The sequence below is a fragment of the Wyeomyia smithii genome, chromosome 3 (assembly GCF_029784165.1).
Source record: "Wyeomyia smithii strain HCP4-BCI-WySm-NY-G18 chromosome 3, ASM2978416v1, whole genome shotgun sequence".
Taxonomy (NCBI): domain Eukaryota; kingdom Metazoa; phylum Arthropoda; class Insecta; order Diptera; family Culicidae; genus Wyeomyia; species Wyeomyia smithii.
The window spans coordinates 57,672,385-57,699,660 of NC_073696.1; the positions used below are offsets into that span (position 1 = coordinate 57,672,385).

General features: G+C 32.9%; 2 protein-coding genes across 17 annotated transcripts in view; both read left to right on the plus strand.

The window, feature by feature from the left end:
* The window catches only part of LOC129731687 (uncharacterized), a 377,272-nt gene that overhangs the window by 114,645 nt on the left and 235,351 nt on the right, over positions 1–27,276 (plus strand). The gene's annotated exons all lie outside the window — the stretch shown is intronic.
* LOC129731688 (microsomal glutathione S-transferase 1-like) lies at positions 22,270–23,008 on the plus strand. The gene is made up of 2 exons (XM_055691883.1): positions 22,270–22,490; positions 22,550–23,008. The coding sequence occupies exons 1-2, from the start codon at positions 22,365–22,367 to the stop codon at positions 22,874–22,876; spliced, it is 453 nt and encodes a 150-aa protein (XP_055547858.1). The 5' UTR covers positions 22,270–22,364; the 3' UTR covers positions 22,877–23,008.

Here is a 27,276-nt window from a genome sequence, read left to right on the forward strand (position 1 = left end):
GAAATGATTAGCAGTCAAAAACATCGTATCCGAATTTGTTTTTTTGTTTCTGACAAATTACCAACAGTGGAACTCAAAACCAATAATTTTGATTTTTACGCACATTTCGCAAATGTCGTTTAGGTTGTACCTTAAACGAGAAGGCTTTTAGGAAATTGTCAGAATTTTTATTTAAAAATATTTTTCGAACTCTTCTGCTTGTTTGGATTCAACCTGCACTGTTAAGGTAAAAAGGTATTCCAAGGAAAATATTGCGTATTGAATTGAAGAGGTGCTCCAGTTCATGCGAATTAATAGGCTTTCTGAGCTGCTGAAATGTTGTGTAAAATTTATATTCTGATAAAAGAGTTGCACTGCGAAACGATTTTTTATACAGATGATTTGAAAATAGAATATTAAAGGTCAAAATAATAAAAGGAATATCAAAAACCAAAAATTAGAAAACAAAAATTAATAATCAGAAAACAGAAATCAAAATTAAAAAAAAAAGGAAAACATAAACGCAAGTATCGAAAAACAAATATCAAATATCATGCATAAAAAAAATAAACCGCAAGACGAAAAGAACAATAATCAAATATTAAAGTCTAGATTCGTCAAAAATTATATATCATTGTTTAGAAATCGCAGTTAAATACTCAAAAGTTGAAAAATCAAAGCAAATTTGTTGCAACAAAATTTGAAAATCTTTAAAAAAGTAGAAAGTAAAAAGAAAACAGTAAAAAGTAAAGAGTAAAAAGTAAAAAGTGAAAAGTAAAAAGTAAAAAGTAAAAAGTGAAAAGTAAAAAGTAAAAGGTAAAAAGTAACAAGTAAAAAGTAAAAAATAAAAAGTAAAAAGTAAAAAGTAAAAAGTAAAAAGTAAAAAGTAAAAAGTAAAAAGTAAAAAGTAAAAAGTAAAAAGTAAAAAGTAAAAAGTAAAAAGTAAAAAGTAAAAAGTAAAAAGTAAAAAGTAAAAAGTAAAAAGTAAAAAGTAAAAAGTAAAAAGTAAAAAATAAAAAGTAAAAAGTGAAAAGTAATAAGTAAAAAGTAAAAAGTAAAAAGTAAACATTAAAAAGTAAAAAGTAAAAAGTAAAAAGTAAAAAGTAAAAAGTAAAAAGTAAAAAGTAAAAAGTAAAAAGTAAAAAGTAAAAAGTAAAAAGTACAAAGTAAAAAGTAAAAAGTAATAAGTAAAAAGTAAAAAGTATAAAGTAAAAAGTAAAAGGCAAAAAGTAAAGAGTAAAAAGTAAAAAGTAAAAAGTAAAAAGTAAAGAGTAAAAAGTAAAAAGTAAAAAGTAAAAAGTAAAAAGTAAAAAGTAAAAAGTAAAAAATAAAAAGTAAAAAGTAAAAAGTAAAAAGTAATAAGTAAAAAGTGAAAAGTGAAAAGTAAAAAATAAAAAGTAAAAAGTTAAAAGTTAAAAGTTAAAAGTTAAAAGTAAAAAGTAAAAAGTAAAAAGTAAAAAGTAAAAAGTAAAAAGTAAAAAGTAAAAAGTAAAAAGTAAAAAGAAAAAAGTAAAAAGTAAAAAGTAAAAAGTAAAAAGTAAAAAGTAAAAAGTAAAGAGTAAAAAGTGAAAAGTAAAAAGTAAAAAGTAAAAAGTAAAAAGTAAAAAGTAAAAAGTAAAAAGTAAAAAGTAAAAAGTAAAAAGTAAAAAGTAAAAAGTAAAAAGTAAAAAGTAAAAAGTAACAAGTAAAAAGTAAAAAGTAAAAAGTAAAAAGTAAAAAGTAAAAAGTAAAAAGTAAAAAGTAAAAAGTAAAAAGTAAAAAGTAAAAAGTAAAAAGTAAAAAATAAAAAGTAAAAAGTGAAAAGTAATAAGTAAAAAGTAAAAAGTAAAAAGTAAACAGTAAAAAGTAAAAAGTAAAAAGTAAAAAGTAAAAAGTAAAAAGTAAAAAGTAAAAAGTAAAAAGTAAAAAGTAAAAAGTAAAAAGTAAAAAGTAAAAAGTAAAAAGTAAAAAGTAAAAAGTAAAGAGTAAAAAGTAAAAAGTAAAAAGTAAAAAGTAAAAAGTAACAAGTAAAAAGTAAAAAGTAAAAAGTAAAAAGTAAAAAGTAAAAAGTAAAAAGTAAAAAGTAAAAAGTAAAAAGTAAAAAGTAAAAAGTAAAAAGTAAAAAGTAAAAAATAAAAAGTAAAAAGTGAAAAGTAATAAGTAAAAAGTAAAAAGTAAAAAGTAAACAGTAAAAAGTAAAAAGTAAAAAGTAAAAAGTAAAAAGTAAAAAGTAAAAAGTAAAAAGTAAAAAGTAAAAAGTAAAAAGTAAAAAGTACAAAGTAAAAAGTAAAAAGTAATAAGTAAAAAGTAAAAAGTAAAAAGTAAAAAGTAAAAGGCAAAAAGTAAAAAGTAAAAAGTAAAAAGTAAAAAGTAAAAAGTAAAGAGTAAAAAGTAAAAAGTAAAAAGTAAAAAGTAAAAAGTAAAAAGTAAAAAGTAAAAAGTAAAAAGTAAAAAGTAAAAAGTAAAAAGTAAAAAGTAAAAAGTAATAAGTAAAAAGTGAAAAGTGAAAAGTAAAAAATAAAAAGTAAAAAGTTAAAAGTTAAAAGTTAAAAGTTAAAAGTAAAAAGTAAAAAGTAAAAAGTAAAAAGTAAAAAGTAAAAAGTAAAAAGTAAAAAGTTAAAAGTTAAAAGTTAAAAGTTAAAAGTTAAAAGTTAAAAGTTAAAAGTTAAAAGTTAAAAGTTAAAAGTTAAAAGTTAAAAGTTAAAAGTAAAAAGTAAAAAGTAAAAAGTAAAAAGTAAAAAGTAAAAAGTAAAAAGTAAAAAGTAAAAAGTAAAAAGTAAAAAGTAATAAGTAAAAAGTAACAAGTAAAAAGTAAAAAGTAAAAAGTAAAAAGTAAAAAGTAAAAAGTACAAAGTAAAAAGTAAAAAGTAAAAAGTAAAAAGCAAAAAGTAAAAAGTAAAAGGCAAAAAGTAAAGAGTAAAAAGTAAAAAGTAAAAAGTAAAAAGTAAAAAGTAAAAAGTAAAAAGTAAAAAGTACAAAGTAAAAAGTAAAAAGTAAAAAGTAAAAAGTACAAAGTAAAAAGTAAAAAGTAAAAAGTAAAAAGCAAAAAGTAAAAAGTAAAAGGCAAAAAGTAAAGAGTAAAAAGTAAAAAGTAAAAAGTAAAAAGTAAAAAGTAAAAAGTAAAAAGTAAAAAGTAAAAAGTAAAAAGTAAAAAGTAAAAAGTAAAAAGTAAAAAGTAAAAAGTAAAAAGTAAAAAGTAAAAAGTAAAAAGTAAAGAGTAAAAAGTAAGAAGTAAAAAGTAAAAAGTGAAAAGTAAAAAGTGAAAAGTGAAAAGTAAAAATAAAAAGTAAAAAGTAAAAAGTAAAACGTTTAAAGTTTAAAGTTAAAAGTTAAAAGTTAAAAGTAAAAGTTAAAAGTTAAAAAATAAAAGTAAAAGTTAAAAGTTAAAAGTTAAAAGTTAAAAGTTAAAAGTTAAAAGTTAAAAGTTAAAAATTAAAAGTTAAAAGTTAAAAGTTAAAAGTTAAAAGTTAAAAGTTAAAAGTTAAAAGTTAAAAGTTAAAAGTTAAAAGTTGAAAGTTAAAAGTTAAAAGTTAAAAGTTAAAAGTTAAAAGTTAAAAGTTTAAAGTTAAAAGTTAAAAGTTAAAAGTTAAAAGTTAAAAGTTAAAAGTTAAAAGTTAAAAGTTAAAAGTTAAAAGTTAAAAGTTAAAAGTTAAAAGTTAAAAGTTAAAAGTTAAAAGTTAAAAGTTAAAAGTTAAAAGTTAAAAGTTAAAAGTTAAAAGTTAAAAGTTAAAAGTTAAAAGTTAAAAGTTAAAAGTTAAAAGTTAAAAGTTAAAAGTTAAAAGTTAAAAGTTAAAAGTTAAAAGTTAAAAGTTAAAAGTTAAAAGTTAAAAGTTAAAAGTTAAAAGTTAAAAGTTAAAAGTTAAAAGTTAAAAGTTAAAAGTTAAAAGTTAAAAGTTAAATTTAAAAGTTGAAAGTTAAAAGTTAAAAGTTAAAAGTTAAAAGTTAAAAGTTAAAAGTTAAAAGTTAAAAGTTAAAAGTTAAAAGTTAAAAGTTAAAAGTTAAAAGTTAAAAGTTAAAAGTTAAAAGTTAAAAGTTAAAAGTTAAAAGTTAAAAGTTAAAAGTTAAAAGTTAAAAGTTAAAAGTTAAAAGTTAAAAGTTAAAAGTTAAAAGTTAAAAGTTAAAAGTTAAAAGTTAAAAGTTAAAAGTTAAAAGTTAAAAGTTAAAAGTTAAAAGTTAAAAGTTAAAAGTTAAAAGTTAAAAGTTAAAAGTTAAAAGTTAAAAGTTAAAAGTTAAAAGTTAAAAGTTAAAAGTTAAAAGTTAAAAGTTAAAAGTTAAAAGTTAAAAGTTAAAAGTTAAAAGTTAAAAGTTAAAAGTTAAAAGTTAAAAGTTAAAAGTTAAAAGTTAAAAGTTAAAAGTTAAAAGTTAAAAGTTAAAAGTTAAAAGTTAAAAGTTAAAAGTTAAAAGTTAAAAGTTAAAAGTTAAAAGTTAAAAGTTAAAAGTTAAAAGTTAAAAGTTAAAAGTTAAAAGTTAAAAGTTAAAAGTTAAAAGTTAAAAGTAAAAGTTAAAAGTTAAAAGTTAAAAGTTAAAAGTTAAAAGTTAAAAGTTAAAAGTTAAAAGTTAAAAGTTAAAAGTTAAAAGTTAAAAGTTAAAAGTTAAAAGTTAAAAGTTAAAAGTTAAAAGTTAAAAGTTAAAAGTTAAAAGTTAAAAGTTAAAAGTTAAAAGTTAAAAGTTAAAAGTTAAAAGTTAAAAGTTAAAAGTTAAAAGTTGAGCATGAGCATGAGCATGAGCATGAGCATGATTGACCGCCCGCGGTTGCTACTCCGTTATTGCCAGATCAGCTGTAATTACACAGAGAACCAACAGTTGATGCTTGGGACTAACATTCATCTTCAATGTGTAAAAACTGGTGACCTTAATCTTTATATTAGGCAATACCAGCGCCGGCCGCATCCGAATGCAGGTCAAAGAAGGAGTGTGTATAGGAATATGTTGACGTGATACTCGCTTTATTGGAAGCCGAGAACACCTCTGCACTTCCACGAGAAATCACTGGGATGTTGGAGAAAAGGTTAAGGTTTGCAGCAGGTTTCGTTTTGGTAAACGATGCGCTGGGTTCGAGTACCGGGTTCATAATAATAAATATCGCACGTACGAGTTCATTATACCTTCTACGGAAGTCATAACGCGATCAATATGTTAGATGAAGTAACACCGCAAAAATAAAGCGCACGCGAGGATACCGGACCTATGACTCAATCAAGACCGACTCAAATATTTGAACATCTGTTTATGTAGTTATTATGCAACTACCGAAACGTATCTCCCATTGATTGATCTCAGCTGACTACACAATGTTACGGAAGCTACAAGAGTTGAGTCCACGTTAACGCCTCGCGACTCCTATCACTTCTTCGTGAAGTGACCCTATTTATATCGAAAATTATAACACGGTTATAACCAATCTGTAGAAAATACGACCTCATGAAAGGTATCGACGCGAAGTCTCTAGATATTCGGTCACCCGGGCATCTGGCTTTGAGCCTAACAGGTCGACTAACGACGTTTCTTTTATACTGTTCGTCTGTTCTATAAAAGCGATTTTTTGATTTGAGACCGATTTAAAGCAGTAATAAACTAAAGAGTGTTGTAGGGTCACGCACAGGTAAGTGTGGTACATCCTAGTGAAACGCAAAATGGTATACCACACTAAGTGGACGATTCGAACTAAGATATCATAAAACTCTCCCGGGCCGGAGACGCGTTTTACCAAAGCATTATGCACGACCGCTCAATCCCCGACTACCGACGGAGACGCTCGGGAGCACGATATTTCACGCCGATTCTCTATTAGCTGTCGATGCGAGTGTTGCCTATCAAATAGAAAAATTGGCAAAAATTCATGCATCCAAAGCCCCAATAATTTGAAAAATGCAGATACGCAGATTGACCAAAATATATATCTTAAGTTTGTTGACAAAATGCCGAACTAGTCATTATTGGGACATAGTATACAAAAACCTTTGTTAAAAAACTAGACAAATCGAAAAAATTGAATTATAAGATTTCGACTTCGACTAGCAACAATGCACCATACTCTGAATTCCACAAACTACACCAGTACTCTCTGGGTGACGAGTTCAAGTAATGTTACGCGTTATGTTGGCTCATTATTAAGCTGAGCAATAGGGACCTTTTTGTCAAACGACATGCGTAAAAGCATAAGTAATGTCGAACTCGTCTCCGCGGCACGTTCACACCCGGACAACAGTTTTGTCCTGTACTTTTTTTTTTCACTTTCCGGACTATACTTTTTCTGTATCCGACTACACACTTTATCCTGGACTACACCCGAAAGAAACAGGGTGCAGTCTCAAAACACTAATAACAAAAACAAATGCTCTCAAATGCCGTACGAAAAATATGACAACTGAGTGTAGCGTCGCTTGCGTGTTCGTTTTCGTGCTGTAAAGTGTAGTCCAGAACGGTGTAGCACAGCTGCGGAAACGAGCTTGACACACCATTACAGTATTCCTGAACCCTTTACAAAATGCCAGAACAATTATTATTCATTTCACCCTTTTGGATCTGCGCCTATAAAAATTTAGCATATTTAACAAAACTTAGCTATGGAGTAAAAATAATTATTCAAAAGCTAGTGAAATCATAAATAGAAAAGGAATGACAATGGATATTAAAACATAGTCATCAGATATATTTCAGTTCGGAAATTCAAGACAATTTTAAAAAATAGATAAACAGCAATCGTCTGGTACACCTTTTCATGCGGTGCATAAATGAATGACAGAACAGTACGAAAATGCTACGCTGTGGTAGCTACACATGAAAGATGAATTCGCCATTAAATGACGCACAAATTCATCGCTAAAAAATCATACTGTACTGCACACACTACAACACGAAATATATATAAAAAAAAAAACAATTTGATTCTTGTCGCATATATCAAGATGGCTTGACAACGCAATCCCTTCCAACTCCTCCACCACCAATACCCAGTGGTCAATTTGTGAGTTCGAAATCCAATCCGTGGCAACTTGTGGCTAAGTGGCTTCCGAGAAATTCCCAAAAAATTGAGTCAAGCCATCCTGAAACATGACCCTTCCCCAAATGAATCGGACAACGATGATATATAGATCAATCGAAAGCTCTTAACCTGTGGTTCACGAAAATGTTAATTTTAAAGTCATAATTATTAGTGTTTGTACAGAAACCCGTGTTTTACTGTTCACGCAGTTCCACGTTTTATCTACTTGCTGATGACGCCGCTGGCCGCCAATGGCGTTGGCTGTTTGCGGTGTTTGTCACCGCTACACCGAGCGTGCGTGTGGGGAATATGGTAAATATCGAGATTCGGGGAACTTAGCCAACACACTTGCTCTACTACAGGTAGCCCAACAGGCGCAGAATTGTATCAAAGAGTAACTCTAATAATCACGCACATAACTTGATGTTTACATTTACATAGCCTATGTGGCTTCATTAATGTTATTGAACAGATGAAGAAATACGCTCGTATAATTTGTGTTCGCAAAACGGGCAGCGAAACAAATCGAAGAATTTGCAAGAAAAATGATGTAGCAAAATATCTTCATTTTGAATTTTCAATTTGTTGCTCACAGATTATATGATGCCTCGTGGAACCTACGTAGGTTGGAAAAAGGCTTTTAGACGGAATGTTATTTACCTGGATTATTGATTCTGTGCATCAAGTTAATTTCAAGTTTACTTAAATTAGTTGAAGTTCATTCACTTAACTAATCTCATTTAATCTTTGTTGAACTGAAACTCTGTTTTAAGCATGAGGCAGGTATTCGTCAAAATATGTCATGAGCAACATTTTTCAAACGGGTCGCAAATGTCAATCTGGACGTTACCGGATGAGATATTTGCGAGGATGTGATGTTATGAACTTCCATTCCCCCGATGATTATATGATCGGATTCCGCGAGATTTGATAACTCTTTCAATATTGAAAACGCTCGAAAATACGTAAAAATCAGTAATTTCGAAAACTTGTTAAGAGTAACTATAATTTTCAATATCGGTATTTTTATCAACCGGTTTATTGGCATTGAACATAAAAAATTCATTTGGTGCATAATATTGATCAATTGTCATTTTTATTGACGCCTGGCACAACTTGGTTCGATTCCCAAAAAATGCTTGAAAATTTGTCAATGTTTACAGCGCTCGCAGCATATGATAATACCGTTTAACGTTAATCGAGTGATGGTATATTGTGAAGCATTTATTTAAGCTGCAGAAAAAATATAGCGGCACCAAAAAGCGACATAATTTTTTTTTCTTATTTTGGCCAGATTTTTGTTCTAGGTACTCTTCTGTGCGATGGTGCCACTAGTAGCTTAACAGACACTCGGACAGCAGAAATCTTCTTTATTACTTTGCTCATAAGTTAGCACATATGCATGAAAAAATAACAGAAGAGCAACATTAAGTTGGATCCCGACAGCTTATTTGAACATTTGTTTGAATATTTCTGAAATATTTCTCCGAATCTAGGTGATGAAAAAGTGATAATTATTGTTTGCCATTCCTACTGGTTCTGAAAAATAATCCGTCGAATTTGGATTGCTTTCCTTTGAAAGTACATTTTCGTTACCGGTATCCTTTTTGAAAACAAATTTACACATATCCATTCTGCGCCTGTTAAGCTACCTGTAATGCAAGTGTGTTGGCTAAGTTCCTAAGAATCACGATACTTAGCACACTCCCCAAACGCACGCTCAGTACAGCAGTGACAAACACCGCAAACAGCCAACGCCACTAGCGGACAGCAGCGTCATCAACAAACAAACAAAACGCAGAACCACGTGAACAACAAAACACAAACTTCTACACAAACACCAGTAATTATGACGTTAAAAATCACATTTTCGTGAACCACAAACTAAGAGCCCTCGACTGATCCACACATCACCGTTGTCCGACTCACCTAAAGAAAAATCATGCCTCAAGACGGCCTGACTCAGCCCCCTGAAAATTTCTCGGAAACCACCCCACCACAAACCACCACAAATTGGATTTCGAACTCACAAATCAACCACTAAACATTGGTGACAAAAGAATCAAAAAAAATCACTTTGTCAAGCCATCTTGATATATGCATTCTTGTCGGTGAAAACTACTACCTTCGAGTCATTTATAAATAAACAAACATGTCTGTAAATGTATGCACTTATCTTAGCCATTGAATCAGCTTTCAGCAAACCAAACATGCCTCCGCTCGCACGCAAACAAGTATAGGCAACTTGTTTCTATGGTTACAACTGCCGCTCTCTCAGTTTCTGCCTCTCAGCAGATCGTGCCGTCGGCAGAGAATAAGCTTGACACTACCGTATCAAAGGAAAGTCACCAGCACAACACTGCGCTTTAAAAGCAGCCATTTGCTAGGCGACAAATTGTGAAAAAAACGGCAATAAAACTTTAAATTTCCAGATCGTTTTACTTCCAAATCACTTTTAAAACACTGTTATAACACTCGAAACACTTTTACCCACAATTACCACACGAAATTCACAATTTATCGTGCTATATACCACAATAAAACGCGATTACCACGGACACAATAAATAAAGCGTCTACACACGTCGCCAGCGATGCCAGCCTTCTTAAAAGTTAAAAGTTAAAAGTTAAAAGTTAAAAGTTAAAAGTTAAAAGTTAAAAGTTAAAAGTTAAAAGTTAAAAGTTAAAAGTTAAAAGTTAAAAGTTAAAAGTTAAAAGTTAAAAGTTAAAAGTTAAAAGTTAAAAGTTAAAAGTTAAAAGTTAAAAGTTAAAAGTTAAAAGTTAAAAGTTAAAAGTTAAAAGTTAAAAGTTAAAAGTTAAAAGTTAAAAGTTAAAAGTTAAAAGTTAAAAGTTAAAAGTTAAAAGTTAAAAGTTAAAAGTTAAAAGTTAAAAGTTAAAAGTTAAAAGTTAAAAGTTAAAAGTTAAAAGTTAAAAGTTAAAAGTTAAAAGTTAAAAGTTAAAAGTTAAAAGTTAAAAGTTAAAAGTTAAAAGTTAAAAGTTAAAAGTTAAAAGTTAAAAGTTAAAAGTTAAAAGTTAAAAGTTAAAAGTTAAAAGTTAAAAGTTAAAAGTTAAAAGTTAAAAGTTAAAAGTTAAAAGTTGAAAGTTAAAAGTTAAAAGTTAAAAGTTAAAAGTTAAAATTTAAAAGAAAAAAAATTAATAACTAAAAAATTAAAAAAAGATAAAAATTAACACGTAAAAATAGAGAGTAAACAGTGACAAGTAAAAATTCAAAAGTCAAAAGTAAAAAGTAAAAAAGGTAAAAATAAGAAGCAGAAAGTAGAAATTTAAATTTAGGAAATAGAAGGTAAAAGGTAGATAGTAGAAAGCAGAGAGTACAAAATAGCAAGTAGAAAGTAGAAAGTAGCAAGAAGAAAGTAGAAAGTAGAATGTAGAAAGTAGATATGTAGTAAAAAGTAGAAAGAAGAAAGAAGAAAAAAGAAAGATCAAAGTGGAAAGTAGAAAGTAGATAGTAGATGGTAGAAAGTATAAAATCGAAAGTCAAAAGTAGAAAGTTTACAGTAGTATGTAGAAGTTAAAAAATACTCTAAGAAAAATAGAAAAAAGAAAGTAGAAATTTGAATATTGAAATTAGAAGGTTGAATGTGAAAGTAGAAAGTAAAAAATAGAAAGTAGTAAATAGAAAGTAAAAAGTAAAAAGTAGAATAAAGATACAGTCATACCTCGATATAAGGCAACCTCGTAACTTTTTTCAATTTCCCAAAATTGAAGTACAACAATTATTTTTGAGGTGTATAATGTTCCGAATAAATGTTTTGAGTAAGTTTTGAAACAAATAAGTACTGTTAAATGGGATAAAATTGACATTTCTTTTTTCAATGTTTTGTGACTGGTTATACTGGTCTACAAAAATTGTCTCAAAGGGACATAAAAAGGATTTATATATACTTTTAGGTGAAGGGAAATAAGTGTTTGTGCACTTTTGAGTAACCATAAAGAATTTTGCATCAATAAAAAAATATTTTTTTCGTTCTTCGATATAACGTAACTCGATATAACGTAACGAAAACTAAAAATAAAGTTGCATTATATCGAGGTATGACTGTATTAGAAAGTATAGAATGGGAAGTACAAATTGGAAAGTAGAGAGTAAAAAGTACAAAGTAGGAAGAAGAAAGTTGAAAGTTGAAAGTAGAAGGTTCAAAGTTCAAAATCGAAAGTAAAATGTCAAACTTGAAAAGGTTAAAAGTAAGAAGAAAAAGTAATGTAACTAATCACATTTCAAAGGTCAGAAGTCAAATGTTAAACGTCAAAAGTCAAATGTCAGAATACATAAATCAGAAGTCGAATTTCGAGATTCAAAATTCAACATCCAAAATTCACAACTCAAAAATTTAAACTTTGAAATTGAAAGTCAAAAATCAAAAGTCGAAAGTCGAGTATCAAAAGTTGAAAGTTATTTACCATAAGTCAAAAGTCGAAAGTACAAAATCAAACTTCATAAGTCGAAAGTAAAAAAATCAAATTAAAAGTTAAAAGACGAAATTAAATAAAAAATGCACATCGAGAAATTTTGAAGTCGTTGCTAAGTTGTAATATTCAATATACGGTAGAAGATTCAAGATTTAAGTATCAAGCTATTTTTCTCAAACATTAGAATATAAGTATTTCATTTCTTAAAAATTCAATATAAAATTTCTGTACTAAAATTTTCTGTGTAGAACTTGTGTTTGAATTTGTGTTCTCTAGACATGAAATTCCTGTTTTATGGACGTATGCAAACCTTTATTCTTGACAGTTAACGTTGCAGAGTTGAGTTGAGATTAAGTCTTTGCAAACGACATCATTCCTGTTTGAGCCAAAACGAATTCTACAACTTTGTAGTGACAAGTTCCCGTTTCTGTTGCACACAGTGGAATTCCTGTCAACAGTGCCAGTCTGTGCGACGAGCTTTGTACTACACTAACGACCCTGGAGTAACGGCAAGGACATCTTCCTGACGCGCAAACACAATCCGGTACAGCAGTAATTTTTCACAATAAAGTATCTTCTTGCTGGTGGAGATAGCAATATCTTTGGCTGCTTCGGAACAATTGTGCCATTCCCTGGAAAAGAAGATTATATTGCAGCACTCACTTGAGTGGTTGGAACAGATAAGGTAAGGAGGGCAATATTTGCATAGCACCAAGATAGGATGCAGTTGATCATTTCCCTCCGGTGTGGGTGGGTGGTTTATGGCAGAGCAAAGTTTCCATTGCCGACCCAGTTTAGTGACGATATCGAACTCGATTGCATAGCGGTCGTTCTCCAGCTGCCGGACAAGCGTTGAGATTCATGTATCATTTCCAATCATCGATAAAACAAGAGTAATAATCATACCCGGATTCATTTACTGCTTCCGCTATAAATTGGAACGTTTTTTTTACTAATTTGTTTAGTGTTTGATTGCCAACCGGGACACAGTTTATTGTGATTAGAAAGCGAAAAGGTTCGATTATAGCAATTTTTGGATTTCATTTGCATATAAAAATAAACATTACAGAGCAGAATCTTTTTTTTGTGCCAACTAGGATTTCATATCGATTCGAAGCTTAGTGGCATCAACATCGACAGCAAGTTTTTATAAACAATAATTTTTCCACTATTTGTTTCTGGGACGAAAGTTTCACGTCGAAAGGTATTCCTAACCACTTTCGCCAACTATTCAGGGTACAAACTTTTAAAAATTCAAGAAACAAAAACCCTTTACAAATATCTTTCAAGAACAAAACTCGCATAGAGAAAAAAAAATAGAAATCCGATAGTATGATGTGTCCGAGAAAGAAACTTTCAACCACAACAAAATATTTTCCTACTCAAACTAGTAAGATTCTCTGCCCCTCCGGCTGGTGTGATCTATCGGAGCATCACGCTTCAACTGTCGTCCAGATTTCTTCCAGAGTTTTGCTGCACTCATTGTGTACGATGGCCTCCGGAAATTCGTTCCCCCACCTTGTGTCGGTATCGAGTGGACATAGCATCCGCCTTTTATATATAGATGGTGTGTTGACTTGTTTGACTCAACAGTAGCAGTTTTCCAGCCACACCTTCTTTCCTAGTGCCGTCCGTCGTCCGTTCTGTGATGTGAAAATGTGGTTTCCTATGCCGTACCGTGGGCTCCCGGGTGTGCACTAAGCAACTGGCTTGGAATTTCATCAACTTGTCGACTGGCCAGTCTTCAGTCTATTGGTCATCGGCCTCTCGGCTGATTTCGCACGTTACAGTCCGATAGATGGGAGCTTGGGTTCATACGGCAATTCTGTTCTCGCCGGAAGCAGCAACACTGGAGATTATATACTGAAGTGCTGTATTGCTGGTAATGTGGGCCGGAAAAAGACGCAGGAGACATCAATGAATCAGAAAACAATTTAATGATTGATTGATTTTGTGATCACCGCCGGCAGGAAATGTCCACAAACGGTTAGGAGTTTGTATCGTTCAGTGCGGTTAGGGTGGTTCACCGAACATCGTGTTTTATTATGATGAAATAAAAACTAACGTGAAGAGAAGGAGAAGGCATGTATATTTTTTCGTTGATATAATAGGTTCAAACAGCGAAATGAGTTTTACAACATATGGAAGTTGGAATTTATTGGATTTCTGCCGAGTCAGTTAACGTACAGAGCTGTGTGAAGTCTTTCGATGGGAAATCTGTTCTGGCAATCGATTGATGAGCAGCTGGTTTAAGTAGTTCTCTGAGTACTCTACCGAAAGGGAAAAAAACTTTCTGATTGAGTGAACGGAGAAGTTTTCCTGGCTATTTTTATCTTTCTCGGGGGCGACTCGGAAATTAGTTGTGGAAGTGATCGAATTTTATTATCGTCAGATGTTGGGAACCACACAGTTCATAACTGACACGGAACACTAACGTGCGGAAGTTTCTCCTGCAGGAAGAGAGAGAGAGACAGCGGTTGAAAAGGATTTGAGTGAAGAACATATGACTACTCAATCAGTCAGAAATTTGTGTGGTAACGTTGGATCGATGATATAGATTGCAGTCTGTTTACTGCGCTATTCAGAATCATGTTTATCGCATATCATTTTATGAAACTAATATTACATTGAAGATAAGTCCCAATTTATTTCATTTTTGTAGAAAAGAAACATTTTTTATTTTCAAAACGAAAAAAATAATAGAATTGTATTAGAATAAATTAAGTAGGATTCTGCAAAATTTTAAAAGTTGATAATTTTTTACCAAGCAACCTCATGAGTAACACTTTTGATATTTTTAGCAGAACTGTTTTAATATTTTTGGCTTATTTTAGTTCGACTGGTAGCACAGTACACAACAGTTCCAACGGCCTTACTATCATCTCGTTAATTAGTGATGTTTTCGTTAATAATTTAACCCTCTAGTGCCCAGTGCCGCCCTTAGACGGCCTTAAGTTGAAGCTCTAAAAAGCTTCAATCAATACTAAAAGAAGTTCATAAACTTTCAAAGTGATTTTTTCGAAGTCCGTCTGAAAATTAATTTGGGCACTAGAGGGTTAATAATTTTATGCAGGTTTTTCTAGTTCGGGACACCGCGTGTGGAATGTGTGAAATTCTTCCCAAAACAGAGTAGCTTTGAAGTGATAATCTGATTTAATGGTAAGGATTGTTTTGGCTTACCATTCTCACGTAAAGAGTTTTTGCCATAATATTACCTACATAAAGTTACGCTCCACTCTGCGTTATATTAATTTTCGGCTGTCCTACAATTTAACTTGATAAGCAATTTACTCTATAAAATATTTTGTTAAAATAAGTAGCAGTTTTTTAAGTAAAATCTGAATTAATCCACCTAGTGGTGTAGAAACCTTTGTTATACTAACTACCTATTACTTTACACTTATTAGACCAGTAAACCACAAATCCAAATATACCAACGGAAATCCAATTTCAATAATTAATGAAACGAATTTAAAAGATAATTTTCACAGAATGAACCAAATACGATCATTGAATTAAAGCTTGACGTGGGTTTCGCAAATGTTATGGATGTTGTCACTGGAGTATATGAATGTTATTTTTTCGATCACAAACCAATTTTTAAATGCTAGTTAGAAGCAACTCGAATTTTTTCTTGAAATAATCGAACGTGAGCAAACAGTAATAGATAACAACTAAAACTAGAACTTCAAATATGTATGTTAGTTCAATGTAGTTCTTTTTTTTGATTCCCCATAATCCAGGTTTGAATATCACTTTCACTTTATTTTTAGAAATTGCAGGACCTAGATTTATGAATCAGCATTTTATATTTTTTACAAATTGAAGTAAAATTCTAAAAACCTGTTTTCGAAAAATTATAGTTCAGAATTATACAGAAAAAAAACTATTCATGAAAGTTGTCAACTTAGTTCTATCTCAAATGCATTATCTGAAAATGAAGGTTTTGTACGACAATTGTGAATTTTGGATTTTCAGAGTGTAGTCGAGAACATTATTCTTTTCGAAGGTCTAGGCTGTATGATAAAATTCGAAATGAAGACTTTATAAAACTTGCTGCGATAACGAGAAGCGGAATAACATGGATACTCTGTTTGCACTTAGTCCTAAATTAGAAAGCAATATTGATATCTTACATGAGAATAGTGTATCATATCATAGAGGTAAGTAACTTTTCACCTGCGCACACTAGTAAACGTGTATTCAGCTTCAGTTTCATCCAAACTGTAAATCATCGCATCTCGATGTTCACAATTTCTCAAAACTTTTTCCTTATTTTGCCAATTACGTTCACCATCAACTGTAGATTCCTGGTCACGAGTAAAAAGTATATTCAGAACTGAATTTAAAACTTAGAATAAGTGTTCAACTAAGAAGTTTCCCAGCTGTTCAAAATGTAACATTGCAAACGGGTGGCACTAACATATTCGTACGTAAATAGGTCTGTACATTTTTGGTAAAGCTTTTCAAAATATCTGCATCGCTGATTGTGTTACATTTGAACACTGTGAGATCAGATCTTGCTACAATGTTTGGCTGTAGCTGTAGAAGATTCTCATTCTTAAATCTGGGTTCAACGTACAATTTAATATATATTTTAAAGAAAGTGAGGACGGAAGCTTCGCAAGGCAGAAAAGGAGCTAAGTGAGCATTGCGGTTTCCTCCAAAATCTCATTCAAATTTTTAAGAAAAAGCTAAAGGGTAATTTTTTACACCAATAAAGACGCACTACGGAGAGTGTAAAAATTATGCAAAGTTGTCGAAGTTGTTGTTTTCTTTTGAGAAATAAATAGTGATACGAAAAAAAAAACAAAGAGGGATAGAGAAGAAGAGAGAGCAGAGGAAGAGAGATGAATTATCCAAAAAGTAAAATATCCCATGTCTGAAATATACTTCGGTCAAATTTTTACAGTTCAAGCTACACTTAGTATCATTTTTAAAGAGCTCTAGGGCGTTCATTTGAGCATGCGAACATTGCGTGTGTGTGTGTGTGTGTGTGTGTGTGTGTGTGTATGTATGTTGTCTGTATGTGTGTGCCGCAAAATACTAACGCACCATTCTTACAGAACGCAATATCCTAATTTAATGATCTCATACGCAAACGAAAGCTACTTTGCTCCCCCAGAAGGCTACCGAGTGGATTTTTGATTAGTGGCTTAGATTTTAAAATATTGATCAAAGAGTATTTTTTATATGAGACATTCAACTTTTAAGGCAAAATTAATGGCACGGAGAGCCATGTGTTGTATACCAATTTACTCAGATCGACGAATTGAACAATTTATGTATGTTTGTGTATGTGTGCCTATATGTATGTTTGTGTAAATATGTTGTTTATATGTGTAGTATATCAGAATCGACCCAAAAAAGAAAAATAACAAAAAAAACACTTTTTTTACAGAACGCTTATTCCGATTTTGATGTTCGCATGCTCAAATGAAAGCCCCAGAGTTCTTTGAAAATCATACTGAGTGCGATATTTTATTGGTTGCTTGAATTGTAGAGTTTTAAACAAAGTATATTTTAGACATGAGATATTTTACTTTCTGTATAATTTTTTTCTCTTACTGATCTTTCTTCTTTTCTATCTCTCTTTTTTTCGTATCGCTATTTATTTCTCAAAGGAAATCAACAATCATCAACAACTTTTCATAACCTTTACACTCTTCGTAGAGCGTCTTAACTAGTGTAAATACATTACCCTTCAGTTTTTTTTCTTGGAAAATTGAACCAGATTTTAGAAGAAACTGTAATGCTTACTTAGCTCCTTTTCTCGCTTCCGAAGCTTCCGTCCTCACTTCTTATAAAATATATACTAAATTATACGTTGAACCTAGATTTGCGAAGAGTAAAAAACATTTACAGCTTTCGGGAGCCAGGCATTGTAGTTAAATTTAATCCCACAGTGTGCAAATGTAAAACAATTAGCGATGCAGATATTTCAAGATAAACATTTCAAAAGGTCCTATCTGCTTTTATCGTTCTTTCCGGAGCGTCTTTTTATTTTCGTAATGGTTCAGCTTTAGTAACTCTCCCAAGTTTGGTTTTTATTCAGAAGGCTAGAGTGATCCCTCCGCTATCAACTTGTTTAAATAACGTGTCATAAAAGGTGTTTAATAGCTTGTGGTGATTGAATGAAAATGATCGATCAAAAAATTGATCAAAGCAGATAGGACCTTTTGAAATGTTTCTCTAGATTTTGAAAAGCTTTACCAAAGATGTATGGACCCATTTACGTACGAATGTGTTAGTGCCACCCGTCGAGAAAAACACAAATAAATCACAGTTTTGTTTGCAATGCTACGTTTTGAACAGCTGGAAAATTTTTGAGTTGAGCACTTATTTTATGTTTTAAATTTGTGACCAGGAATCTAAAGTGCGCAGGTGAATTTTGATGATGGTCCTCTTACCCCTACAATGGTTTGAAGTAATGGTTTCAAGTAATTCATCCACAAAGCGTTGTCGGTATCAATTTATTTGCAACTGTCAGCTAAAAGACATTAATTGCATCTGAGTTAAGCCAACATCCAGTGTAATCATCCACAAAGTCGATACAATCCCGACGAGACCATTCCTGCCGTGAGCAGCAAGCAAAGCACAAGTCCAACTGTCAACTTCGATGTGATTTATAAGAGAGCCCCCACCTAGGGAAGTCGAGAATATTTCCAACTCGAAAATATCCTAGACCGGCTAGGAAACTAAAATCGTTCCGATTACTCTGACGAGTATCTTGATAATGTCAAAATAAAATAATAAAGGTATTCTCCATTTCAAATGATTAAATTTCTAAATTCAGTCCTTCATATCTGATCATCGTGCGCGATTTTCAAACCTTCGTATTTTATTTTATACTACATCAATAATTACAAAATCCATCATCACCCTCGTGACGAACATAATAGTTTTTCAGTGCTACCATATTCCTTTAAAAAGCTTTATAAGCAGAGTCCACAGAGATCATCCGTTACAAGAACTTCGTCAATTACAGTTCAGCTAAATTAAAAAAAATTAAATAACTGCTTAAAATTCAGCTTTGACGTGTGAAATGCATAGTCTCTTGAATTCTGATAGCGTCGCCGTACGTATGATGTGTCTAGGCATCGAATTGTATACATTTATTCCTTTAAAGAACAATGAATTTTGTGAAGCACTAGTTAAAAAATGTGGTGTTCTAATTTCTCCCGCATTTCTTGTGTTATATCTATGGATGTCACTTCCTCTAACAATTCGATCACACAAATATCGGGGCAGCAATCCATTAGCTACTTTAAAAATGAACACCATTGTCAGAAAAACAATTCGTTGCTTCACCGATAGCCATTGCAAAGCGTCAAGCATCAAGGACGAGGAAGTGTATCTATTGCATCTCAAAATCAACCGCATTATTCTATTTTGCAAACGCTGCAATCTCGATATTTGTGTTTCATTTGCCAAAAATAAAATGGAAGTGCAAAAGTCTATATGAGGAGAGATGATTGATTTATAGAGATGAATCTTGCTGAAAGTATTCAACTCCTTTTTCAAACGACAGAGGATTCCATATTTCTTGGCAATTTTCTTGATGACATTATCAATGTGAACATTGAACTTTAGCTTGTCATCAATAATCAAGCCAAGATATTTGATCTCACTCACGCGATCGATTGTCTCACCATCAATTTCAACTGAGACATTTTCATTTACACGGTTTCGCGAAATAATCATGAATTTTGTTTTGTTGGTATTCAATTTCAGCTGTTTGAATTTCAACCATCCGCTCAGCGATCGCAAATCTTTGTTTAAATGCAATATGGCTTCTTCGAGATTTTTAGCTGCAATGAAGAATACTGAGGCATCAGCAAAAAGATTCATGTCGCAAAAACGTAAGACTCTTCTCATATCATTAAAGTACATAATAAACAAAATAGGCCCTAATACACTTCCCTGAGGTACACCAAGAGTGTTTCTTATGGGATCAGAGGTAAAATCATTGAAAATAGTCCTTTGAGTTCTGTCACACAAGTAGTTTTCAAACCATTTGTATAGGTACTCGTAATTCCAAAGCGCTTTATAGTTTGTAACAATAAGGGCCTAGAAATCGTTTCAAAAGCGCGTTTAAGATCCAAAAACACCGCAACAATAGTATCCTTACACTCAATGTTTTCTTTCCATTTTGCTAACACCAAATTCAATGCAGTTTCACAAGAATGGCCTTCCCGATATCCTGATTGTTCTGGTATCAGCAAACCGTTAGAGTTCAAATATTGTAACAGTTGGCCTTTTACAGCAAGTTCTAAGATTTTCTCTAAAGTGTGCAACATATTGATAGGACGAAACTCTTCGGCTTTAATCGTCCCAGCAACTTTTTGTATCGGAATCACTAAAGACTCCTTCCAAATTTGTGGCACGTGCACCGTTTGTAATGATTCGTTTATAAGGCCAAGTAGATCGTGCCCAATAACATGAAAACAATCTTGAATAACTCTAGCATTAACGTTATCAATTCCAGCCGTTTTATGAAGAGAAAAACATATGTTTTTAAGTTGTTCTAGTGTAAGTTGGTGAAAGTTTTCAAAATTACAATTAACATTATACGGCCGTTTTATTTCATCCGGTTCATTAACCAATTCGATTGATTGATTGATCAATGAAACACTTTCGATGAAATAATCATTGAACTTACTTGCAATTGTTGCTCCAGAATGTTCTTCAATGCCATCAAAAGTTATGGACCGCGGATTAAAATTGCAAGGTTTTAGTAATGACTATCTTTATAACTATCGTTTCATGATCGGTAACTTTTAAATTGGGACTCACCATTGCAGAAACTGAGTCAAAATTAGTATAAACGTGGTCAATCAAAGTCCTACTATGTCTGGAAATACGGGTATACTCATTAATTATTTGTTTCAAATTGCAAAATTCGGCTAAGCGCTTCAAATGATTTGAATTGAGGTTATCGCGCCAATTCATGATAAAATCTCCGGTAATAAGGTTAAATTTACTACAATCCACAAAAACTTCGAACCAAGTTTCCAAAATCTCCATAAAACGCTGGTCACTTGAACTGGGAGAATGATAAACAACACCATAATTACCCATCTTCATGCCACCTTCCACCGTAATGCACAAGAACCAGTTTCCATCAATTGCTTCGTTGTGGCGAACGCTTTTCCTCTACAATCTGTCGCAAAGCAACGTAGTTTGTAGATAACCCTGCAATATTCAAATACATCATATCGAATTGATTCACATTCCGCTTGGAACTTGGTTGCTATTTATCGAAACGCAGGCTGCTTTTTTTTGCTCATACAATTACAGGTGAAAAGTCACTTATCTCTATGAATGATACAATATGCTCATGTAAGATATAAATATTGCTTTCTAATTTAAGACTAAGTGCAAACAGAGTATCCATGTTATTCCACATCTCGTTATCGCAGCAAGGTTCAAAAAGTCTTTATTTCGGATTTTTTCACACAGCCTAGGCCTTCGAAAAGAATAATGTTCTCGCCTAAACTCTGAAAATTCAAAATTCTCGATGATCGTGGAGAACCTTCATTTTCAAATAATGCATTTGAGATAGAATTAAATTGACAATTGATGAATCAATAGGTATATTTTTTTCCTGTATAATTCTGAACTATATTTTGAGAGCAGGTTTGTAGAAGTTAGCTTCAATTCGTAAAAAAACTTAATGCTGATTCATAAATCTAGGTCCTGCGATTTCTGAAAATAAAGCGAATAAGTAAAACCACATTAAACTAACATACATGCTTGCTGTTCTAGTGTGAAATCAGCATCATTGTTATCTATCACTGTTGCCCCATGTTCGATTATTAAAAAAAAATTGCTTCTAGCCAGCATTTAAAAATTGGTTTGCGATCGAGAAAATAAGACTCATGTACTCCAGTGATAACTTTCATATTATTTGCGAAAACCACGTCAAGCTTTAATTCAATGATCGTCTTTGGTTAACTCTCTGAAAACTATCTTTTTAATTCATTTCATTCATTATTGAAATTGAACTTACGTTGGTATACGGTTTGTAATTGACTGGCCTAATATGTATAAAGTAATAGTTAGTATAACAAAGGTTTCTGCACCACTAGGTGGATTAATTCAGATTTTTTTGTTTCGATTTTAATATACTATACATATAAACAACATATTTACACATACATACAGGCACACATACACATACATACAGAAGTTGTTCAGTTCGTCGATCTGAGTCGATTGGTGTATAACACATTGCTCTCTATGCCATTCATTTTGCCTTAAAAGCTAAATATCTTATGTAAAAAATTCTCTTTGATCAATATTTCGAGAACTAAGCCACTAATCATAAATCCACTCGGTAGCATTCTGGGGGAGCACAGTAGCTTTCATTTGCATATAAAATCATCAAAATCGGATATTGCGTTCTATAAGAAAGGTGCGTTAGTATTTTGCGGCACATGCATACAGACAACATACATACACACACACACACATACACACACACATACACACGAACAGACATTGCTCAGTTCGTCGAGCTGAGTCGAATGGTATATACGGTTCGGCCCTCCGGGCCTTGGATCTATTTTGCGTTTTTCGACCGATTTTATAACCTTTGTTTAGTATAACAAAGGTAATTAGTATAACAAAGGTAATATAACAAAGGTAAAAAACAAGAACGAATACATTATCCACACCCAGAAATCAAACCACAACAGTTTTCATGCACGAAACCGATCACTGTAGGAGGAAACATTTAATTTCGCATTGATAACGCCACGCTGCCAAATATAAACTAACACTGATAGCAAAGGTAACACTAATCAGTATTTCATAACTAATACTTGCTGAGTAACGCTAGATAAGATAATGTTAACCTCTCCGGTATGCCAGCACAATTGTAATCAACTTAGATTTAGATGTTATGTTACTCGTACTGTCAGTTCGTGTTTCTTCAGTCAGCAGTAAGGACCGTTCCAGTTTAGTAGTCCCCGAAATCAACCAGCAAAATGGCTAGCATCTTCGATGACGTAGACCCTACCGTGTTCCGTACGTACGCGTTCTGGGCTTCGGTATTGGTTTTAAAAGTTCTCGCTATGGCCCTGCTGACTGCACGACAGCGATTCGCCAAGAAGGTAAGAAACCACTTTGTTCACCATTTTGCATCCAGTTATCACTGACTTGTGACTTGTAGGCCTTCGCCAATCCAGAAGATACCAAGGGCCTCCCCGGGAGTAAAGTAAACCTAGCCGATCCGGACGTGGAACGTGTACGCCGAGCCCACCTGAACGATCTGGAGAACATTCTGCCGTACCTGGCGATTGGATTTTTGTACATGCTCACCAATCCGCCGGTATTCCTGGCTTGCAATCTGTTCCGGGTGGTCGCAATAGCCCGTATCGTTCATACGCTCGTGTACGCTGTGTTCGTGATTCCCCAGCCTGCACGTGGCTTATCCTGGGCTGCCGGATATTTCATCACTGGCTACATGGCAGTTCACACGATGCTCAAATTCTTGTAAAATTCTTTGAAGGATATGAGTTGACATTAAATTGAAAAAAAAAAAAACGCCCATCGATTGAAAACGCATTGAGAAAAAAAAAACTGATTGGTCATTCGATGCACGTTTCACAAATCACTTCTGAATGTTTAATGGTTTCTCGTGTGTTCACTTGGGTGACTTCTTCGGAACCGGTGTCAAGCAGCAGCCAAGTTCGCGTCGTGTCACTTTGCCGTATACGCGAGCCCTACGGCGGGGGTGATACACAAATGGAGGCAACGCGAGCTGCAGCAACTATTTCGATCGATTGCCTCTGGATGGTACACAACAAGCGGCGGTACTTCAATGTGGGGTTTCTAGTCGTTTTTTACTATTCGTGTGTTACAAAAATGTTCAGTTTTTTTCGCCATCATCATCGTGTTGCTTGTTGCTTCTCTATCATGGACAGATTTTACGCTGTTTCACACGAACGTTGGTGCTCTTTTAGAATTTCGGTATTGTTTTGTTGAGTTCAATGAGTTCAATGACATTGGTTATTCTAGCGGAAATTTTTGCATACTTAAAATCTCAGTTGTTTTTTGGAAAAAAAAACAACATAGCATAAATGGCAGTGAATTACGCACAAGACTTCTTTTTTTCTTCCTTGAAAGGTTATACAGTCTTTCGAAAATAATACGTATGAATCTCCTTTACCTTTTGGCCACAAGAAGTTACTCATCGGAGTGCATACAAAATAACACTAGTTGTAAACATTCACGCTAACGCTCGTAACGCTGCAAGAAATGTCAAATGTTAATGGAATTGAGTGTATGAAAAAACTAGAGCGCCTATATACAGAGTGGCGCCATGTTACCCAACGTAACCCTGGTAACACTGAGCGTCCTTTCTCTTTCTGCCGCATGAGTTTAATGGTTTGTTTGTTCGATTAGAATGACATTGGCAGATAATTTTTGTTCCAATTTTGACAGTGTTGCCGTTGTTGTTACATTGTATGTCTTTATATAATATCTCACATAGATAAATCATTCAGCGGAAACCAATGTTGATGTATGATGTGGGACCATCGTCATAATAAAATAAATTGCGAACTTCACCAAGAACACGAATTGAAGTTTGCGTAAAATCCCTCCATACACGTTAAAGTCGCTACTGACTCCGATGTTCGAAAGCATCGTTGACGCTTTATGCAGCATCCTCTCGTCCAGTCTCTATATGTACCTGTTCACAAATACTAGTTTGAAATTATTTGTCGGACCAACCGGTTGCACCGGTTGTGTAACGTCTCCCAACATCTAGTCGGGCTAGAGAATCCATGCATGCTCCCATGAATCAACTACATCCGGGTTTGATTGGCCGTGTGGACGTATACGAAATGTAGTGCAGTGGACAAGTCTACCTGCGTTCCACTAGTGGTGTGATACGACCTGTCGTATAAACTTTCGGACGAATTCGATGCAAATCCTTAACAGTTAATAACTGTGTAATACTTCTGATACAATCTAAGTGTGTACTGTCGCAGTATAAAAAATCGATTTCGTTGGAAGCAGTGTCCGGCACGGAGCTGACCTTCTATCGCAAATGCTTGCACTGCAGCTGACCAGCATGCGAAAACCGACACGAGAATCAGGGTTGGGTATGAGAAAAAGAGATTGTGAAACGTAATCGCTTCGAAATTGGTTAGCAGTTGAATTTGAACGTTTCTTAGTAGGATTCAGTAAACGATAATGCTGTCTGAATGAGGTTATATCACTTCAGTTTATGAGCACGTGACGGGTAAACTTGCACTATGTTTTGCTGTTCTTTTCAACAAGTACCTGCGACGTTGTTATTGTTTGTATAACTTCACGCAAAAACGTCATTTTGGGTCATAATAACCAATAAAAAGGATAAATTTGAGAATCCTACATTTTATTCTAAAATTAATAGTTTTGATCAATTGGTTCTTCCGAATCAGCTTCCTAGGTAAATTAATAAACTCAATTGTGAAACATCGTAAAAAATGCTAACCAAAATAATTGAAACATTGATTAATAATTCAATTCGTATTTTAAATTCTTTATAACATTTGCACTGCGAAGGTGATACAACTGCTCACAGTACGAATCTACTTTACCCATGCACCATGATGGCATCACAAATCAACTCTTAAATACACATGGCAGCAAACATTTATTGTGAAAACTGTACGGGTTAGTAAGCACCTGTCAGCTGCCAAAAATTTGCACAATCGAAGGCATTCCACAGTGTGAAGGCCCGCAAATAAACTCTGCAGTAGGCAAAATAGTAAACAAAACTAGCTACGAAGGCCGTACACATCAGTACGGGTCAATAGGAAGATGCCGCTCTCATACTTTTTACGCAATTTAATTTTTTAAAGTTTTGGAGGAGTTGGCAGCACGGCTGATTGATGGTACGTGCTCTGAAACCTCTCCGTTAAATTATTGAATTTTAAGTGATTTATGCAGGCAAGTTTGCTGAAAAGTGAAGAAAAGTTATCAGTGATGGTTTTGTTGCGCGGTAATAATAAAGTATCAGTGAAAATGCGAGTGTTTCTAGCGTTGGAATGACCAATTTATCCACGCTCAAAAATTGCCAAATTGCCAAGCCAGGAAAGTTGTGCAAGTGTTAGTGCTAACTCGGTGTATCGCACTGGCTAGCGGTGTGTTATGCACGTACAAAAAAATTGCGTGGTGATGTGAGCGAAGAGGATGGCAGTTGGATAGCGTTGTGCTATGGTGTCGCCTGGTGCTGCTCGGTGTGCGTACCATCACTACCAAAGCGCCATCCAGATAAGTTTTGTGTCTCATATTTTTTTTTAGAATGTATAGGCACTCGGTTTTGTGTTGTAGCTGATAGCGGATTTCGGTGTGCCCTTTTGGCTAGAGTATGAATGTTTGAATGATCTGTTTGGCGTACGAAGTTTTTTTAGGCATGTAGAACATTTTTTATTGCCTGGCTACCAAGCTGGGTTGCCGGGTGCGATAAGTCTCATTTTTTCGTTTTCAATTATGCGTTGCGCGTTTGTTTCTAGTAATCGACAAGTGCGTTTTTTGATAATGTGTTGAGATTTTGTTTCAATTCGTGTTTTAGGCACAGGACGCAACACAAAATAACACACAAAACAAAATAACACATTAGAATTGTATTGAATAACACCATTTACTTTAAATTGCAATTTGTGTGTTTCTGATATATGTCTGAAATGTTTTACCGCGCATGGCGGGTCAGTCCCGTTAGTATATTGAGCAAACCGAGAAAAAAATTAATTTAATGTATAATTTCATACCATTGCTCATTACGATATGGGACAATATGTTTGGATGCTTTCCCGAAGTTTTTCAGAACAAATTTTTTGAATTCAATAATTGTTATGAAACTATACATATTTAACCACCACATCCGTCTAATATTTTAGTTTTGATGGGGATTCAAATGGGTCGGACTCACTATGCGCAGCACTATTATGCTTTTAATCTTTTTATGACTCCTTTAGCTTTTAAATAAATTTTATTGCTTCCAAGCGAGTTTTCATGAATCGAGTTTTGTTTTTCCCACAGAATAGGTGGGATGTTTTTCAATTATTAAACACGCTGGATTTGATGGAATCGGAAGGATTACAATTTAGAAATTTATCGTTCGTGTTATGACCAGACGGTTACGAACATTTTGCTTAGTTTTATGTATGTACTTGTTTTATGATTTTTCGAGCTTTTGAAATGTTGAAACAATTTTATTTATTATATTTAATCACGTTGAAATCTTGTAGGTCGGCATAGTAACTAACTCCTGATTGCGATTGTTTTGGCATTCTATAAACCAACTTAGAACTCTGTCTTGTTTGATATGCATGTTTGCATTTTTGTAAATTTTCGAGCTATGAATGCATGGAACTTTGCCAGTTTTTATACTCAGTAGGTATCTTAGCTTAATTGATTTTGGAAGAAAATTTGTTTAATAGGATAGTGCGTGTAAGTTACAGGTGTTATTGCGAAGTGGGTTTATTCGGGAATGTTTGTTGTGTTGTGCTTGTTGCGGAATATTCACTTAAGTTCCGTGAAGAATCATTGATGAACTGGCTGAATTGGCATATGGAATGGTACTACGCCACCGTAGTCTGCAGCGGGTTCTGTATTACTTCTCATGACTGTTGAGAAGTTTGAAACTGACAACAAGGCTAGCTGGATAATGTGTGCGGTTTTGTTCTACGTGTGATTTTGGTGAAAAAGTTGTATTCTTATTAGTGTAATTGGTCAAATTTTTCGGTTCAGGTTCTACTGCTGCCCGGGAATGGGTAAAAAGAAGCCAGCGGATCGTCATGAAGCAGATAAGTGGCATTTTTATTCATAGTGTTTTTGAAATGCTTTATTTTTTGTTTGTTTTGAAATCGCACTTGGAAGGAATTGAAGAGGGGTCGAAAAAGA

Coding starts and splice junctions, on each gene's coding strand:
- LOC129731688 (XM_055691883.1), top strand. CDS start 22,365: ATGGCTAGCATCTTCGATGACGTAGACCCTACCGTGTTCCGTACGTAC. Junction 22,491..22,549: donor GACAGCGATTCGCCAAGAAG/GTAAGAAACCAC, acceptor TGTGACTTGTAG/GCCTTCGCCAATCCAGAAGA.